The sequence below is a fragment of the Lepisma saccharinum genome, chromosome 5 (assembly GCF_977018435.1).
Source record: "Lepisma saccharinum chromosome 5, izLepSacc3.1, whole genome shotgun sequence".
Lineage (NCBI taxonomy): Eukaryota > Metazoa > Arthropoda > Insecta > Zygentoma > Lepismatidae > Lepisma > Lepisma saccharinum.
In genome coordinates, this window is record NC_139233.1 from 51,875,688 (window position 1) to 51,892,850 (window position 17,163).

Below are 17,163 nucleotides of genomic sequence, written 5' to 3' on the forward strand. Positions count from 1 at the left end.
ACAGGCCCATACCCAGGGGCACCCCCTCGAGCGATGAAATATTTTGATGAAATCCTACAAAAATGACATGGATAATTTTAAGATTTTGCAAGAATTTCTTCCTGTATAAATGAATGGGTTGTCTCTGGAGAGAGGCAGACTCCAGAAGTCTGCACTCTACTATATTTAGTAATTTTAGTTTTATAACCATTTATGCGAAGCTACTAAATGTTCCAATTTGGTCAGGACAGTTCACCATATTTACTCCCTGTTTTGACTCCTTTCGAACTGCAGTCTTGATGAGGAAATGTCCTTCTACAGTCATAGATAAGATTTTAAAATTATATCAAATTGGACTAGTAAGAAATAGAGCCGTAGCTGCGAAGGTGGTTGTCATTGTCACCCTAGAACGTAGGAATTAAACAGACCTGTCATTTTTCCTCCATTTCTCACCACCTTTCGTCGGGAATAAAACATATACAGGAAAACCTCGTTAATACGATATTGGTTAATACGAAGTACACTTTAATCCGAAGTTCTTCCCATTCCCCAGCCGATAAGATAGGATTTATAATGTATTTCAGTACGGATAAATCGAAATACGGATAATTTTTAATACGAAGTTGTTTACAAGACCCTTCCGCAAAACTGGTTTCGCTTAATTCGAAGTAGACACCTGCGTAAGTCGACAAGAGAAGATCGAATATGGAGAGAGCTTGGACGTTATTTTAACTTGACCTTGACATGTTTCCTTGTTCTAAGAGCTGCTGACAACTCGAGGGAAGCAGCCCGAAATGCCCGCTGGACATTGACATTCTTTGTCATTGTGCATGGGAGGTCAAGCTCTTTCCCCATTGAATGTGCCACCTTGGAAATATTCACCAGTGCTAGATGAGAAATGCGAGATAAGATGCCACGAATGTTCCAAAATACAAGACGCGTGGCGCCTGGAAGTCTCACCCATCTGTCTAGCTCTGAGCTCGAGATACAGCAATTTCCCGTGAGCGAGCAACGTTTGGTCTGGTAGCCGACAACTTCCGGTAACCACTTTCATTAAAACCGTGTTCTGTGTAGAACTTCATAAAAAAAAGGGAAACTGTTACAGATAATCAAAGCCGCATAGGCCAACTAAAGATCGTCAACCTGCTTAATGCGTTGTCATCTAGGTTTCCCGCAAAAGTTGACATCGATCTTACGTATGTTGCAACTCCATTTTCCCTCTTCATACGTTTCCCAACTGTGCCGGTCATAAAATTTGCCAAAACAGTGTTTTGTTGTCTGAGTGACTTCTCCCCTTTATCTATCAGCAAACGGAGGGGGGGGGGGGGGTCCGTTGCTACTTTCTTGCTCGTGCGCACACGGGCTCCTTTCCTTTGGCGTCTAAAAAAATCAAACAGTTCTGAATACCTTCTTGAAAACGAACAAAAACTGCATGATAAGTAAAAGAAAAGTGGCCCCCCTTCCTTCTCCTACAACAGCTCATTATCCGCCATTGGTGTGCATGGTAATGTGATAATTGCAGAATTCAGGTCCCTCTTTCTTGTTTGAATGCAGCTGTCTGGATAGGAAATATTGCCCGTATTATTGGGCCCGTTCCGAAAGTCGCACGAGTTTAACGCGTTAAACGAGTTATGGTAACTGGCCGTTCCATAAGTGCTTCCGTGCATTTCGTGAGTTTCATTATGCTGTCCCAAAAGTCGCATTCCGTGCGTTTCATCCAAGAACGAGATTCACCAAACGCATGGGCCAGGATGCTGGTTTGTTCCGTGAAAATCGTCTGCTCCTTCCAGACAAAGCACGTGCTGATGGATTCAAACTGCACTACTTCGGAAAATGTATTATAATTTTAACAGATAGCGATATGAAGCAACATGCACAAGATAAGTATGCCTTGACCGTTCTTAGAATGTGATTAAAATGAGTAACAGTGGCCATAATGGAGTTTATTTTTGCCATAAGGACATTCCTTCCGCTGACGCCATGCGGAAACTTTCTCTAAACAAAACGCTGCACCTGCGCTTTCACCTAGAGTGTCCCATAAGTCCGTAAAATAACTGGTTTCACCAGATTCACGAGCCCAGTTATTTTGGTTGAATGCGTTCGTTTCGTTAAGACTTTCGGAACGCACCCATTGTCTGTTGCATGGTAAAAGATAATGCAAGGATCTTTTTTTTTTTTCACACTGCTGATAAAAGTTAGGTCTTCGACGTTATCTTTAAAATGCCAATCATTTCCCTTCTGCCACCTGCTGCTCTAACTTCCAGCCGGTCTCATTGTGTTTACGCTGCAGCTGGCGCCAGTGTTTAGTCTAGCGTCTGGAAAGCTCTCGCGTGCAGATAACTGCAATGACGCATCCAGTGTGAAGGAATAAGCTTCATTGTTTTGAACCTCGCAAAGTCATATAATCCCCCTTTGCTTCAGAACCATTAGCGTGCTGCTGTTAAAAAAAAAAACAAAAAACACGCAATGCTCAATGTAGGAATACGAGAGGAAAAGTTTTGGCGGAGCGAGTGTTTGACCTCCAGAATACTCCTGAAACCTACAATAACAATAAATTGTCGATTAATCTGAAAATATTTCGTAAAGCTTGTTTTTAGTTCATTTTATGCTGATGAGCTAAGCGGGACTAAATATACAGTTTAAAGTGGGATCCAAACCAGAGTCATTATCGAGTGCGGCACTGTTTAATGTGTCCTAGGATACACATTCTGTGCAAACAGATCGCAAGTTGTGTGTTTACTTTTTCAGAGTGGATTACAATGCAAGTTGAGGAAGAGTTTGGACTGATCCCTGCAAAGGGTGAGGGGGGTGGTGAACATGAAGTTAACTGAAGCAAAGAATACGTGACTTTTTTACAATGTGTTTTAGACAGCCGTACCAGAACGAAATTTACAGCCCCGATTTTTTTGTTTTGTTTTGTGCCAGGGAAAGGTTGTGTTCTCTCCCAAAAGAATCTTCTCTTACCAGTTAATCCAGTAACGGACAATGTTCTAGTGAACGCACATAAAATCCAATATTCATTCTGTCCGATTATCTTCCGTCTCTTGCTCCCGCAAGTGTGACTACTATCAAGATTCTTCCGAGTTTCACTTCTTACAATAAACGAGATTGTTTTCCTTTCCGTAGGAAACGGGTTTCTTATGAACTAAAATTGTAAGAATTTCGTGGAAAAGCAACGACTTTGCACAATTAATTGAAAAGTTTGGATAACTCGAAGTCGTTTAATACGAAGTTGACATTTTTTGGTCCCTTGAACTTCGTATTAACGAGGTTTTCCTGTATCACTTACATGTTAATTTAATAGGAAACTAATGTCTTCTTAAAATTTCTCATTTTTGTTCCTCCACCTAGTTATCTTTAATTTGCAATCGATTTTGCAGATGTGAACAATAACACACACTGCTTCAATGAAGATGGTGTGGGATGCACAACGGACTGTCGTTTTATTAGCCACATTTCTTTAATACCAAGTTTTCTTTTCATAGGATTCAACGGAAAACAGTAAGTACATAAAATTTTGTGCAGGGAGTGTGAAAATCATCCTCGTACTGGGTGCTGAAATCTCTAGCTACAACTCTGATAAGGAAATATTTCCTTTCGAGAGACTAGTAATTGATTTACACCATTATAAAAACATAACACAATAAAAGGATGAAAATTTAATTATCATTTTTAATAAAAAGCAATAATTAAATAATATCTATGTAACACTATTAAAAACATTTCACCCATCTTCTAATTTCTTGACATTTTGAACCAGTCGGTAAAGGAATTAATTTGCTAGTTTATAAATGTAGCAAATTAATTTTGTTTATAAAAATATATATATATATATATATATAAAACAAAGATTTCAAGCTTGCCCCTTCCCCCTAAAAAAATCCTGGGTACGGGCCTGACCCAGTATATATGAAGACATACTAGCTGACCCATTCTGCAAGTTTGCAACTTGAAAATACCACAGTTGCATGTACACAAGCCTTTTACCTGTCTTGGTGGTTGATCATATTGAGTTGGTACTTTACAATCTCGTCACTAAAGATTCAGGTTGACGTCTTGTCCTGGACATGGCTGTTCCTGTGACAATGTCCGTAATCAATTTCATGTAATCACTATTTTGCTCTAATCATGATTGCATTAAAGGTGACAGGAAACCTTGGAAGTCTGACAAAAATTACATGAGGTATTGGCTGTTATTTACAAAACAATCTCAAGTGAGCTTCACACCTTTTTTAAAGATGGCATCTCGTGCACACACATCCACCAGCAAAGAGAAGTGGTTTCTTGCCTTCTGGAAGCCTAAAATTTATAGACATTCTACAGCAAATGAAAATTCAATGTGTGTGTGCATGCTTACCACGTCAGCAAGTTTATGAATGTAGGGAGAAGTATAACAATGGCCTCAGTTCACAGGCAGATTGGTGGAAAGACCTTCACAATGGGTTAAAAGTGACTGTGTGTATATCCCAAAGATGATGATTCTTGATATTCAAGACTTGAAAATATATGTGGATCAGCAATGGATTTATACTAACTACTATTACTATTTCTACTTGCAGAAATCTACTAGGTGAAAAACTAAAACAAATTAAGGTTTTAATTTGACTATCCTTCGTAATTGTAACTGAATGAAATTTTTTGTGAAAATTGTGCCTCAACCAGACATCAAGCCTTCTGACCTTACCACAGTTTGCACAACTTAGAACTCTTGTTGCTATTGGACAATAATTAAATGCTATAATTGTTTTTTTAAAAAAATGTCCATTTTTTATATGGTTGTTAGGTAAGAACCAACATTTTTCTCTTAGTTTCTAACAACCATCCAAAGAACTTGCAGAGGAAACTTTTCCCCCCATGGTTTCAAATCAGCAAGAAAACCATTGCACTGTTTCAGGGAGTTCCTAATGTTTCATACAGGTTATTTTCAAAATGAAGAAAACCTATGTCATAACATGAAAATGCACAGATCGAGAAATGAATTTTGGAAAATGCACATCATCTGTGAATGGATGCCCGACAACAGATTTATTTGCATAATTAAATTCAATCAAACTATTTACACACACAATTAAAGAGCAACTTAATCAATTTAAAACTATTTTTGTATATTCCTTCTCTTTAAAATGCAGAAAATAAGTCCAAGAATTTTTTTTTCAATGGATAATGTAGATGTTTCCCCTGATTTTGTCAATTTTTATTTACAATAAATTTGTCCTGCTACAGGTGTGTCTCAGTTATATATGAGGTTGCTGAGGCAACAGATGATGTAGCGGCAACACTGGTAGAGGCAGTTGCACAAATGTAAAACAGTGCCAGCAAAAAATTTGGTGAAACTAGGGCTGGCTTGGTAGCTTAGTGGTAGAGCAATGGCATGTCAAGAGTCTTGGCCAAGCCTGCATTTTTGACTGAAATTTCTACGTAGTTTTTAGGGGCAACTAGGAAAAAGCTACTAAATGCAAGAGAGGTAATGAAATGAGCATACGTAGCGGAAGGGGAAAAAAGCTGGGTAAGATTGAAAGACCAAACTCTGAAAGAAATGACTGAAAGAGGCAGAAATGGAGGGAAAAGTGGAGTTCCTTTGTGTCAACCCATTTATTGATTATGGCAGATGATGATTGTCTTTCCAAGCAAAGCACTTATCTGTGATAATTGTTATTAGAATTTGAACGTAATATTTAAGTTTTTGAAATAATTTGATCAATCTCAAATGTTGACTGATAACTAAATGATTAGACACTTTCTTCATTACTACTAAACAGGTTACTAAACTACCACTCTTAATAGCAAGGATACTTTAAAGCACTGGATATGAAATATATATACACACACTTTATTTACAACTTTGTTTATACATTCTTTACAATTGGATTAAATTTCTGTGGGCTTTAATTTTGGATACTCCAATTAGTCTAAGGATTCTGGTAATGTGTTATCATCGCTACCGAATGAAGTACAATAGCTTTCAGATTGGCCAGGAACAACCCCATGTGTCATATCCACAATAGACATATGGAGGCACTTTATATTAAACTTTCAGCAACAATTCTGATTGTCCTAATCTGAATGTGGTATTGTTCTCGATGTTGGCAGAATTGGTGAAATGCTGATTTTACATTTTCCTGGATTGTGCATTCAATCTTCATGGTTCCAATATAGCAAAAGGTTATAAAATTTTCCCAGATATTACATTTTTATGCATTTATTTCACTTTGGTCCCCTGAAAAATGTAAAATTGAGGTTCTGCCATAATATGTTTGCGACACACACATTGATCAAGCTGTGCTACTTCTTATCTTGTCAGCGTCATTGTGCATAATCAGCTTCCTTTCCTTGCCAAATTGATTGATGACACAAATATATTTTGCCCTCCAAAGCACATTGTACATTCATTAGACAAGTGTTTCTGCACCTTTTTAAATTCAAAACCTATCTGATCCATATTTTTTTAAACAGCTTCCTGACAGTTGCATGCCCAGGATTTTCAAACTTTTTATTGGTAGTGATCCCTTATTTTGCTATTTTTTCTACCTACATGTTTTTTTTGGAATGCTGGGCCAAAGGAAGGTAGGAGCATTTATGACCCAGACCAACCCCCCCCCCCCCTTTTGAGACATCACTGCTTCCTGATCCCAAGGTATACTTCCCAAGGTAGCTTCCCTCCAAATTCGTTATTGCAAAAATTTAACATTCTTGTGTGGGGTATATGCAGGAATTGAATATACAAGTATATTACAGGGATATCTTGTGAAAAAACTTAAAATTCAGGGAAAATGTAAAATTGGAGTTACTGTATATAAGTATTACTTTGCAATGATACCACATCAATCTCTATATTTTTGCTTTAAATATTTGAAGAGTTACATCCGGAAATATTAAGAGAGCTGTAATTTAATTAAACATCACATTCATATTTTGGGAAATGAGACGCAGTAGTAAATAAATACAGATAAACTTTTTGCTCATGTCATCTGCTGTTTCCCAGTGTTAACCACTGTAGCAGGGGAATCCATCCATTCATGGTGTGCTTGCCCATTATCAATGTTTAGTTACTAACGGATAAGCACACCATGCATGGATACACAGCAGGGAACAGCAGATGATTTCCAGAAAAATTCTACTCCTTGTGGCATTTTTGCAGATCCAATAGAAGCTCTGGGCTCCAGAAAAGTAAATTCGAGTTGATACCGCTACATAACTAAGTGCATTGGTTTTCTAGTAGTAATGCTTTGTACTAGTGGATTGATGTAAAGAAGTATATAATAATGAGATACCCTGTATATGAAATAGTTATGTAACTATTATCCAACTTCAGTGTGCTCATCATTTCAAAGTGTTCTGCACTAGTTAATTTGAGCTGCTGTAATATCTACTTATAATGCCAAGCTGAAGTATTTTTCATGTTCACAACTTACATAACTCAATTGCCCCTAACAATACCATAACAACACAAATAAACTCTAATACACACTGAAAAAGTTTAGAACCAACTAATTTAAAAAGAGTCCAGGCCAACAATGCCAGACGTAAGAATAACGAAGTGACATTTGCTGGGTGGAAGATGAGGAGCAAACAACACTTCCATTGATTTTACAGGAACGTTGCTAGGTCCACCTGTTGCAGAGAAGTTATTTGCTGGAACTACAATCCCTGTACGTGATAGCAGCAACCTTGTTGTTACAATATTTGCCCATGCTAATCCTAATGCTGGAGTTACTGTTGTTTCTTTTGGTTTCCCATCATCACTTATAACATCACTCACCTGCAGAAGAGAGAATTTTGAAGCTGTGATCTGAAGGTATTTACACGAAAATATAAAGTTCACTGAATCCTCAAATTTATCCTCCAGAATTTTACTCCCATATTATGCAAGGTGTCCACATTGAGGGTGACACATTTCAATTGCTGCCATAAATCACTAAACAGAGATAAATGCATATTACGCATTGGATGAGTAGGAGGAACTGAGATTTTCTCTCAAAGATGTCATATGCAGTTTAAGTGCATAGCAGCGGTACTGTAGTTGCAAAAGTCAAAATGGCATGTGATCAAGAGAGATTGCAAGCCATGTGGTGTTATTCCAAGATGAATTCCACTGTGAAAGTGCTGTGTAACGTTTGTCATGTCTGGGAAGGACACTCGCATAACACTAATACCACCGACTCATTTTTTTTTTCCTCCACGGAGGCAATGATTACAAGAAATTCATATCTGCATATCCTTTAATAATTTGCATTCTTGCAGTTAGCTCATTTGCTACAAAATGTTTTCTTCCAGTTGGATTGTGCTCATCCACACTGTAGCCATCAAGTGAGGCATTACCTGGACAAAAGAGTTCTCTTGTTGTTGGATCAGACCCAGAGAACAGATTACATGTCCCCTCCCACGATTCTTGGACATTACACACTTAGGATTTTTTTTTTTCTGGGGCTACGTCAAGGACAGGGTAGATGTTACCGAAGCCCATGACCCAGAACAACTTCATGTGTGCGTACAGAATGCTGTTGCTTCTCTCATGCTCCAATATATTGGAGAACACACAAGAACATTGGTTGCCAACTAGATATTCTCCGTGCATCCAATGAAATATGTGGAGCTGCAAATGTATAAATGCTTTATCAATAAAACTTTGTTTGTTGTCATATTGGACACCATAGGCTCATTTTATTCTCTCATTTACTTATAGCCTTTCAAAATCTGTCAGTTTCAATCCAGATATAATGTATCTGGTATCAATCCTCGTGGTTCCAGAACATCAATGTTATAAAAATTTCCACATTTTACGTTCCCCCCTTCACCTTGGTCTCTCGAAAAACGGAAGTCTACATTCCATTGTGTATATATATACATACATGAAAAGTTGAAATTTCATGTCATCAACATCATGAAAGTGACCAAGACAACCCATACCTTCCTTTGATTATCCAATTTTTTTGGGTCAATCTCAATCCATCCTTGCAGCTGGAAAAATTATAAGCAAGACCTGGATAAAATTGGCTACAAGGTATGAAAACTTGATCCATTAGTGTCTGCAGACTCGCCACTATTTAAATAAAGTACCACAAGAGTTTAATGCAAATGGTGGGCATTTTTAAAGGTTCGTAATTTGGCTTTTACATCAGTGCCAATATGTACTTCTAGTAGCATTTACTGTTGGTGCTTTAATAATAATAATAATAAGAAGAAGAAGAAGAAGAAGAATGATACACAATTGAAGTATACAATTTTGGAGTGTAATAAAAATAAAATGGCAATATATAGGAAATTATGTTATGGGGAAATAGTTTGTAACTGGAAGTTTCTTTGTATATGGACAACATTGCACAAGTTGAAAACTCTAGGAGTGTATTGTATAAACATTCTCCGTGCAACCAACGTAGCATACGTGGAGTTCTACTGACCATGTCACATTAAACGTCCACAGTTATGTATTTTAGAAATATAATTTATTGATTCTTTCTTGTAGTTTTATTTCTATAAACATCTGAAATTGTATACTTCATTTGTGTTCACCCTGTATTTCTCTGCACAAAACCTAACATGGCGTTCATTTAAATTCACAGCACATACATGGTTGAAATTCGCTTCGTACACAAATATATAATAATTCCATGTAACTTAGAGAAAAAATCTTAAATAACTGACCTGGTTGAGACAAACAACAGTGACATTGAACTTGTGTCCCAAGGTATGAAGCTGTTGTCCAACAAACTGAATGTCCCTTGCTCTAGCTGCCCCATCTCCAGCCTCATACTCAGCACGGAAAACTCCTGCGATTGAATCGATAACGATGAGATCTACTTTACGCCTTATCAGGAGATGTTGGAGTCTTGTAGACAAACAATGCTTCAGGCCATCCTAGAGAGATTTTTTTTTCTAGTTATGCTCCAGAATGTTTCAAATAGATATTGCTTTATGTAGTGCCCAACTTTACAGATTGTCCAAAATTATAAATAACATAAAGAATAACAAGAATAGCAGTAGGTGACTTTAAATTTGCCACATTTTTCTGTTGAAAAAAGATGGATGTTGAAATGTAGAGGCAACCCTAAAAGCATATTGTTTGGATAGGGTAGATACAACAACAATGAAAGAAGGGAAACAGTTGATGTCGCTGGTAAAATAGAAACTAAGAACATTGACAACAGATTATTTATAAATCTTACAGATATTAAGTACCTGATGAGTATATAGAAATTTTTCAATTTGGGAAAAAAAAAAAAATCTGATGAAGGGAGCATGTGTTCTGATATGTCGCAACAAAAAACTCTTTTCTTATGCTTGTAATAACCGTAAACTACAGGAAAATAATTCTACAATGCAAGCAATGCGTACATACAAGAAAAACTATTTAATTTTCATGTTAGTATGATTTGTTGAAAGTCCTCGTTAGTTATCTGTTGGGTTCTTTCGGAAATGTTTCCAAGCTTCTGTGAACAGATGAGAATCTTATCATTATCTAATCACCAGGGAATGGATTTATATGTAAATACATATTTATGTGTGAAGCTGAAATCCATTATATTTTGTATTATCTTTGCACATCATGGCATGTAGACCAGGGGTCTTCAACCCAAGGCCTGCGGGCCAGAGGTGGCACGCAAAGCCCTTTGCCGTGGCCCGTTTGAAAAATTAAGTACTTAACATAAAAACAGGATTGAGTAAATTGTAGATGATAGCATCTTACAGTTCTCAATGCCATAGTGTAGCTTTGTGGCCCGCGAGCATAATTGAAATTCTTAATGTGGGCCCCAGTGTGTGACCAGTTGAAGACCACTGACGTAGACTCAAAAAATTCCGTTTTTATTTTCCATATTTGTACATACATATATTAGGTTTTGGTTCATATTTTAGTTATTGTTACATATTATTTCCATATTTCAGAACATTTCTTAACATATTCACCATATTTGTGCAATAACTACATGTCCCCGTGTGACCAAAAGAGTTGGGTGAATTTCTTGGGAATAACTGACAAACTCAGAAGTGACGTTGAACAAATGAAAATTTACGACCAAGTGTTTTTTACAAGTTTTCTTGCTTCTTTCAATTTTACACCTCCCAACTGTTTGCTTTTGCAATTGGAAAATACTTGAAATTCCTGTTTATTTACAATTGTTGTCAACAATAGATAATGAGGGCTCAAGCATTGGCTCCTGGTGGTTACAAACGTTATTTTTGCAACATTGGAAGAGAGTCACAAGTCGAGCAGCACAGTGCTAACCCCACCCTCATTACTAGCTGCACCAGAAGCAACGATTTTGTGGCACAGATACGTGATTTGCTTTTGGTTTCTCTTCAAGACTGTCACGGTAATAGTTACAATGCCGAGACTGTATTTCATGTAGCTCGTGTAGTGTCTTATATTATTAAAAAGGTAATTTTTTACAATTTTAAGTCCATATTTAACTCTATATTTTGGTGAAAATAACTAAATATGTATTTACATATTTAGCACATATTTACTACTTATAAATCCGTTCCCTGTTATCACGTTAAACTGCCTAACTTGGAAAAAATTTCAAAGCACTTGTGTGATAAAAAGTCAAGCACTTAGACAAATTACAATTCAAACCTAAGATCATTACATACCACATCTGCAATGTGCTCTACAAATATGTTGTCTCCAAATGCAGGGTCTATTTGATTACATGAACTTCTACGTCGATGAAATGTTTCCATTAGTTGCTTAAGTCTAGATGAAGGAAATGCATCTTCAGTCGCAATATAAACAACACCTAAAATACAAGTAATGCAAAAAAATTAGAGAACAGCTTCAAATTCGAAGTTGATGTAATAGAAAGAGCATTGAGTTGGTTTGGACATGTGAGCAGAATGGGAGAAGAAAATCAAGACAAAGATTGGAAGCAAGACCGGAATGTAGAAGGAGAAGACTGAGAACAGAATGGAATCAATATCTGTCAAAGATGGGCATCAGGAGAGATAAAGCATTGCCAAACGTTGAGAGGATGGAATGGAATAGGTGTCAGAGGATGACTGAAGAACACCAGTGTCAGCAGCACAAAGGGGAAGAAAAAAGAAAAAAAACTTAATGAAAAAACTCAATATGCTGACCAAGGCAGAAATTTATTTTACTTTAAAACATAAACTAAACGTAGAAACGTGGAAACAAGGCTTAATGGTGTTATAAAAACTTAATCATTTTCAGTAAATTTTACCTTAAATTAACTAAATAATATGGTTGTACAAAGCAAAGCTAGTGCTGATGCCTGTGCCCCATATTTCCATGTAAATAATTTCCTTCTAAAATATTGCTTCTCAACTTGATTATGATTCTAATTTTCACTCAATTTTATTCTCTAGGCAACTGTCTCCAAATTGAAAACTGTTACTAAAAAAAACAAGTGTGAATTTCAGTAGCAAAAATTCGGTGGGATAAATGGCAAGGTCATTGCCATAGACCTCATGACAAAAGACAAATTATGTTGTCCCATAAGAATTCTCATTAATTTGTATTCCTCCTGTTAATAACAAATTGACAATGTATGAATGTTTGAATTACAAAGTAAAATGTGCCTTATCAATTTAAAAGTATTTTATCTTACTTGTACATAAACTTTAGCCTTCTTGTTGTCATGGTGGATTTGTGAATCTAAATTTAAACTGTAGTTTCAGTTCTGATTAGCCTAATCTTGATTATAAAGTTGACTTAAATTAAACCTTTAAAAAATATTCTCGAGGCTGTTAAACTTGGTGTTAAAAGACGGAAAATTTGAGTCTTCAAGAATGTTGGACATAATAATAAATAAAAAAAAAACTGGCAGTTTGGGAGGGCAACCACCCTCCCCCTGAATCCATGCCTGCAGGTGGATGAATTAATTGCTTGTTTTTTTAGATCACACACAGCCTACTTCAGATTAAAAACTACATTATTTTTATTGAAACCACAAACCTGGTTCTTGGCCATCCTTTACTGCTGCCTGCTGCACAGTAAGGCACAACTGAAGACTTATTTGTGTCTTTCCACTGCCGCTCTCACCTGCAATTTCTGTTATACCAAAATAAGGTATGCCTCCGTGAAGAAATTTGTCTAGGATTGGACAACCTGTTGGAATCTTCCTCGTCTTCTTGCTTTGAAGGGATTTCCCTGATGCAATATCTAGTGCTGAATGACGAATTATTAAAGTGTCAGAAAACTAATTTCAAGGCTCCTTTTCTCCCCTTCCTTTGAAATAACATTATGCAAAAAATACGAAGAACTTTTTGGTTCCACAATTTCTCACCCAATGAGATAGTTTATAATGTAAACCTAATATAATTTTATAAAAATAAGAAACTAAGATATTAAACTAATATTAACATTTCTTAGTCTGCAGAAATACACAAAACTAAACATTTACATGTAGTTGTTTTGCCTCAATAATGCATACATAAATTATACATAATATATACTACCATATTAAAAATATGTATTTTACTATATTTTTGCTTTAATTTGAAATTTGTTTTAAACTTTGTGTAGGTGAATATATTGAGATGCTTTCTTGGGATAACTGGAATTTCTTGGTTATTTCATAATTACAGCAAGTTTCCAATGGATAAGATTAAAATATCATGTCTGTGTGAGCAAAGTTATGCCTTCAATTAAGTCCTGAAGGGAGATGCTAAATGCTGAAGAATAAATCGCCATTTTTTTTTGTTTTGTTTTTCAAGACTAAAAAAGACTGGCTTGTTTTTATATAAGAGCATGCCCACATTATGCTTGGGACCATGAGTTATAGTCTTTCACATTTCCTAAAATTTATTGCTTGAGTAAATTCTACATATTTGTCTGAATATTGAATTTATTTGAGTACCAAAGTAAACTGAATAAAATTAAAACCTGTAACATAGCCTTCCGTAAAGACCCTCTTTGCTGCTTCTAGGATGACAAGTTGAATTTCCTGTTCTGTTAAACCTGCCGTTCTGCGAAGTTCTGATGAAGGAGATAAAAGAATTGATTCTCGTGTCACCAGGTTCGCTGGTAAACAGAAAAACCTTGAATAAATTTATTTATTTGTAAAGGAACAAGGTTCTATTCGCTCCTGAAACTTGCTACTCCACACAGTTCAAATACTGCAGATACATTCAAAACATGAAAGAAATCACCTCTTAAGTTTTCTGAATTTCTTATATTAGCACTACTCTGCACACATGGTTGTTGCACGATGACATGGACAGTTTTTTTGGTCCTTCCCCTCTAATTCCATTTCTTGTGCATCAGCTAGTCAACAGCAGTTCCTTAATCTACTAGAAACCGTGTGATACTGAAATTAACCTTTATTACATAGCCCTTATTAATATTAGCATACGGTATACTGAAATACAAACATATAAATTCCCTCTTCATTTGTTGCTAACCGCTTTTGTGGTTACTGCTTCTCACTGTAAATCACATTTTGCTACCACTGCGCCATCGGGAGGCCCTGTGCCTTTTTTAAAAACAATGTCCTGCCTTCCTTCTGTCTGTGGCTGGAATGTGAAATGTCCAGATTTTGTTGTCAGTACATGTTTAGGCATAATCCTCTTTCTTTTCTTCTTTGTTACAAGAATTACCATTTGAACTTTTTTTCATCACTTACAATATCTCAGAAATACGTGAAAATTAAAATTAAAAAATATTTGTGCCATTTAAAAAGCTTTTCAATGGGATACAGTCTGATACCATGTGTGAACTAAAAGCTCCATGTCAAATCAACCAAGAAAAAATAAATTTTGGAATTTGATGTCGTGGATTTCACTAATTTTTGGTATACACGTTTCTTATCATCTGAAATATAGAAAATATTTTTTTTATTTTTCATGTTGCCGGTTTTTGAGAAGTGGTGTTTGCAATATGCAAATTGTGTGCCACACATTTTGCACCTGCCACCACTTTGCCGAAAATGCATATTTTCAACACTCGACAGTCTTTATTTTAGATTTGGTCAGTTTTATTTGGTTACAAATTTGTTTAGATTTAATGCTCATAGTAAATTTTTATGATTTTGTTAACTTCAGAGTATTAATTTTTTTATGGTGTTAGTATTTTCATCGCTCGCAGTTTCATAGATCGGAGACACATTTCTTCAATTTTACACAAGAAACTACTTACGGAAATGAGTTTCTCCAAGGTTTACAATGTTCATCGAGGTATTTTCTTTCATCGTGGAATATATTTGACCGGGAAATGATGGATTTTTCAAGAGAAATATCTCACAGACGCAAAATTGCCATTGCTTTCATTTGCTTGCCTTACGACAACTGGATGCTGCGTACGTTTGATGACGTAAGCCCCTGTCAGTGTTTCAAACCCCCCTTTTTTTACTATGCTTGCCTAACGTAACCTAACCTTATCAGAAATGGTTCGTGGGGCTATTGGTCAGCTACCGTGCATAATGGTTCATGGGGCTATCCGTCAGCTACCTGTGCATAATGTGTAATTTCCACCGGTGACGAACACGATAGTAGGTATTTTTCGGTCCAGAAGGTTGAAACACCCCATACCCACAACGTAAGTCAAGATGTGCCCGCCATATTGTGTGTTCCAGAAGCAAAGAAATGAATAAAAAAAAAAAACACTCAGAATGTGAAAAATTGAGTTTGTTTTCGTGTAAAAAGCATAATGGCACCTTGAACTATGTTCTGCAATACACAATTGGTAAGTACGAACCATGCGAAACACAAAATATCTGATTTTAATGTGTCTCGGATCTATGAAACTGTTACCATCTGCATCTTTTTGATTCTCATGGGGGAAAATGGTGATAATACTCTGGGATACGAGAGATTTCATTTCCATGAGTCACAGACTACACGGTTATTGTAGTTTGTGCATGTTGATACAAATTTGATATTGCATGGGACATTAAAATCTATTGATTTAAGAAATAAAGAAAACAAAAACTTTCAAGGTAATTTTCGAGTATTATGGGTCACTAGCCCCAAACTTCCATGACTTTCTCAAGATACTAACCACAGGGATTATGGGTTGGGCTAGAGTCTAGTTTACGTCCTTCTTGCCCACTCCTTGTTACCCGTTTACTCTTTCTTGCACACTCCTTCTTACCCGTTGACAAAACCGTGCTAGCCGACAGCTGGCGCTCCGGCATCCGTAGAGTAAGTTTTTCTTTTTACACTTTCTGTCACTAACCATTCACAGGAACGAGGTATGCCTACGAGGTTAGGTTAGGTTCCATTAGCACTCATTTCACCCCTAAATATGTGCTTCATCATCGTAAAATGTCCTCAGTACGTTCAATCACGCATATCCGGACAACATCGGTTTTTCTGATTTTCTCCCCCAGGAAACTTTTCCTCGCCTTGGGATTTACTTTGTTGAATTCCTTATAAAATAACCTTTCCAACGATATATGACACGTATTCCTTAGGAAAAGGACGTAAACTAGACTCTTACCATGGGTTGTTTACAGCAGCAGCAACAGTGAATGACAAAAGGAGAAATGAAAAAGAGCATCCAACCATGGTTCAATTCCTGGGTTCGGTGGATGATGTCAGGTGGAATTTTTTTCCGACAATGAACCCATAATAAAACTGCTGCGGGTCTCACCCAGTTTCTAAGTAATGAACCCATGAAGAAGTTGCCAGAGCATGATGGTGACCACCTCATCTGCATTACTGGCAAAATAAAAATGTACGGTCTTGGAGTTTACAAAAAAAAAAATAGCCATGTGTAAGGGGTAATTGATTTGGAAAACGCTAAATATCAATCTTTCTACGTAGTACACGCTGAAATGCATATATGCTTGTCAACATTCTTTCAACAATTGCATCTTATAACCATTCGTTTTCATCTTCGCGATTTGTCAAAAGTTACAGAAGAGTAAAAACAGCGAAGCAAAATAAAACAACCAAAAACCAAGGCTGGATTTGATACCTCTGGTAATATGGCAACCTGACATACGGAGAAGGATATGTGTAAGATTAAACAAATCATGCAAATATTATAGCGAGTGATCACGCAATAAAATTGAACTTGTTATTTGATTTAGTGTCAATGTACCTTTTTCAAGGCTTTCCTTCACTTTTGTGGAAATCTTCCAACTTACAAAACCCGCCATTTTCATCCAGTGTTGCTATAACCAGAAACCACAAGCTCCATTTTAACTACTTATATATATGCTGTGTATTTATATATTCTTATCAAATTCTATTTTCTTTATCTGAAAAAATATTATTAGTTGAAAA

The 17,163-nt window shown here is 36.4% G+C and overlaps 1 protein-coding gene across 2 annotated transcripts; it reads right to left on the bottom strand.

Annotated features, from left to right (window-relative positions):
* Nucleotides 1–6,580: 6,580 nt before the first annotated feature.
* On the bottom strand, nucleotides 6,581–17,076 carry LOC145988368 (DNA repair protein XRCC3-like). Of its 2 annotated transcripts, XM_083123248.1 has the most exons (6): nucleotides 16,979–17,046; nucleotides 13,820–13,957; nucleotides 12,890–13,102; nucleotides 11,569–11,714; nucleotides 9,622–9,834; nucleotides 6,581–7,738 (listed from the first exon to the last, which is right to left on the bottom strand). In XM_083123248.1, the coding sequence occupies exons 1-6, from the start codon at nucleotides 17,040–17,042 to the stop codon at nucleotides 7,472–7,474; spliced, it is 1,041 nt and encodes a 346-aa protein (XP_082979374.1). In that variant the 5' UTR covers nucleotides 17,043–17,046; the 3' UTR covers nucleotides 6,581–7,471. The 2 variants fall into 2 exon arrangements, with proteins under 2 accessions (XP_082979374.1, XP_082979375.1); XM_083123249.1 differs by lacking the exon at nucleotides 13,820–13,957 and having other exon boundaries at nucleotides 16,979–17,076.
* Between the last annotated feature and the right edge of the window lie 87 nt (nucleotides 17,077–17,163).

Excerpts from the sequence above, each read along its gene's own strand:
- LOC145988368 (XM_083123248.1), bottom strand. The coding sequence starts at position 17,042 with ATGAAAATGGCGGGTTTTGTAAGTTGGAAGATTTCCACAAAAGTGAAG. Across the intron at positions 13,958-16,978 it reads GAAGGAAAGCCTTGAAAAAG|CGAACCTGGTGACACGAGAA; the intron begins GTACATTGACAC and ends TCTGTTTACCAG. Across the intron at positions 11,715-12,889 it reads AAAGGATGGCCAAGAACCAG|GTGTTGTTTATATTGCGACT; the intron begins GTTTGTGGTTTC and ends CTTGTATTTTAG.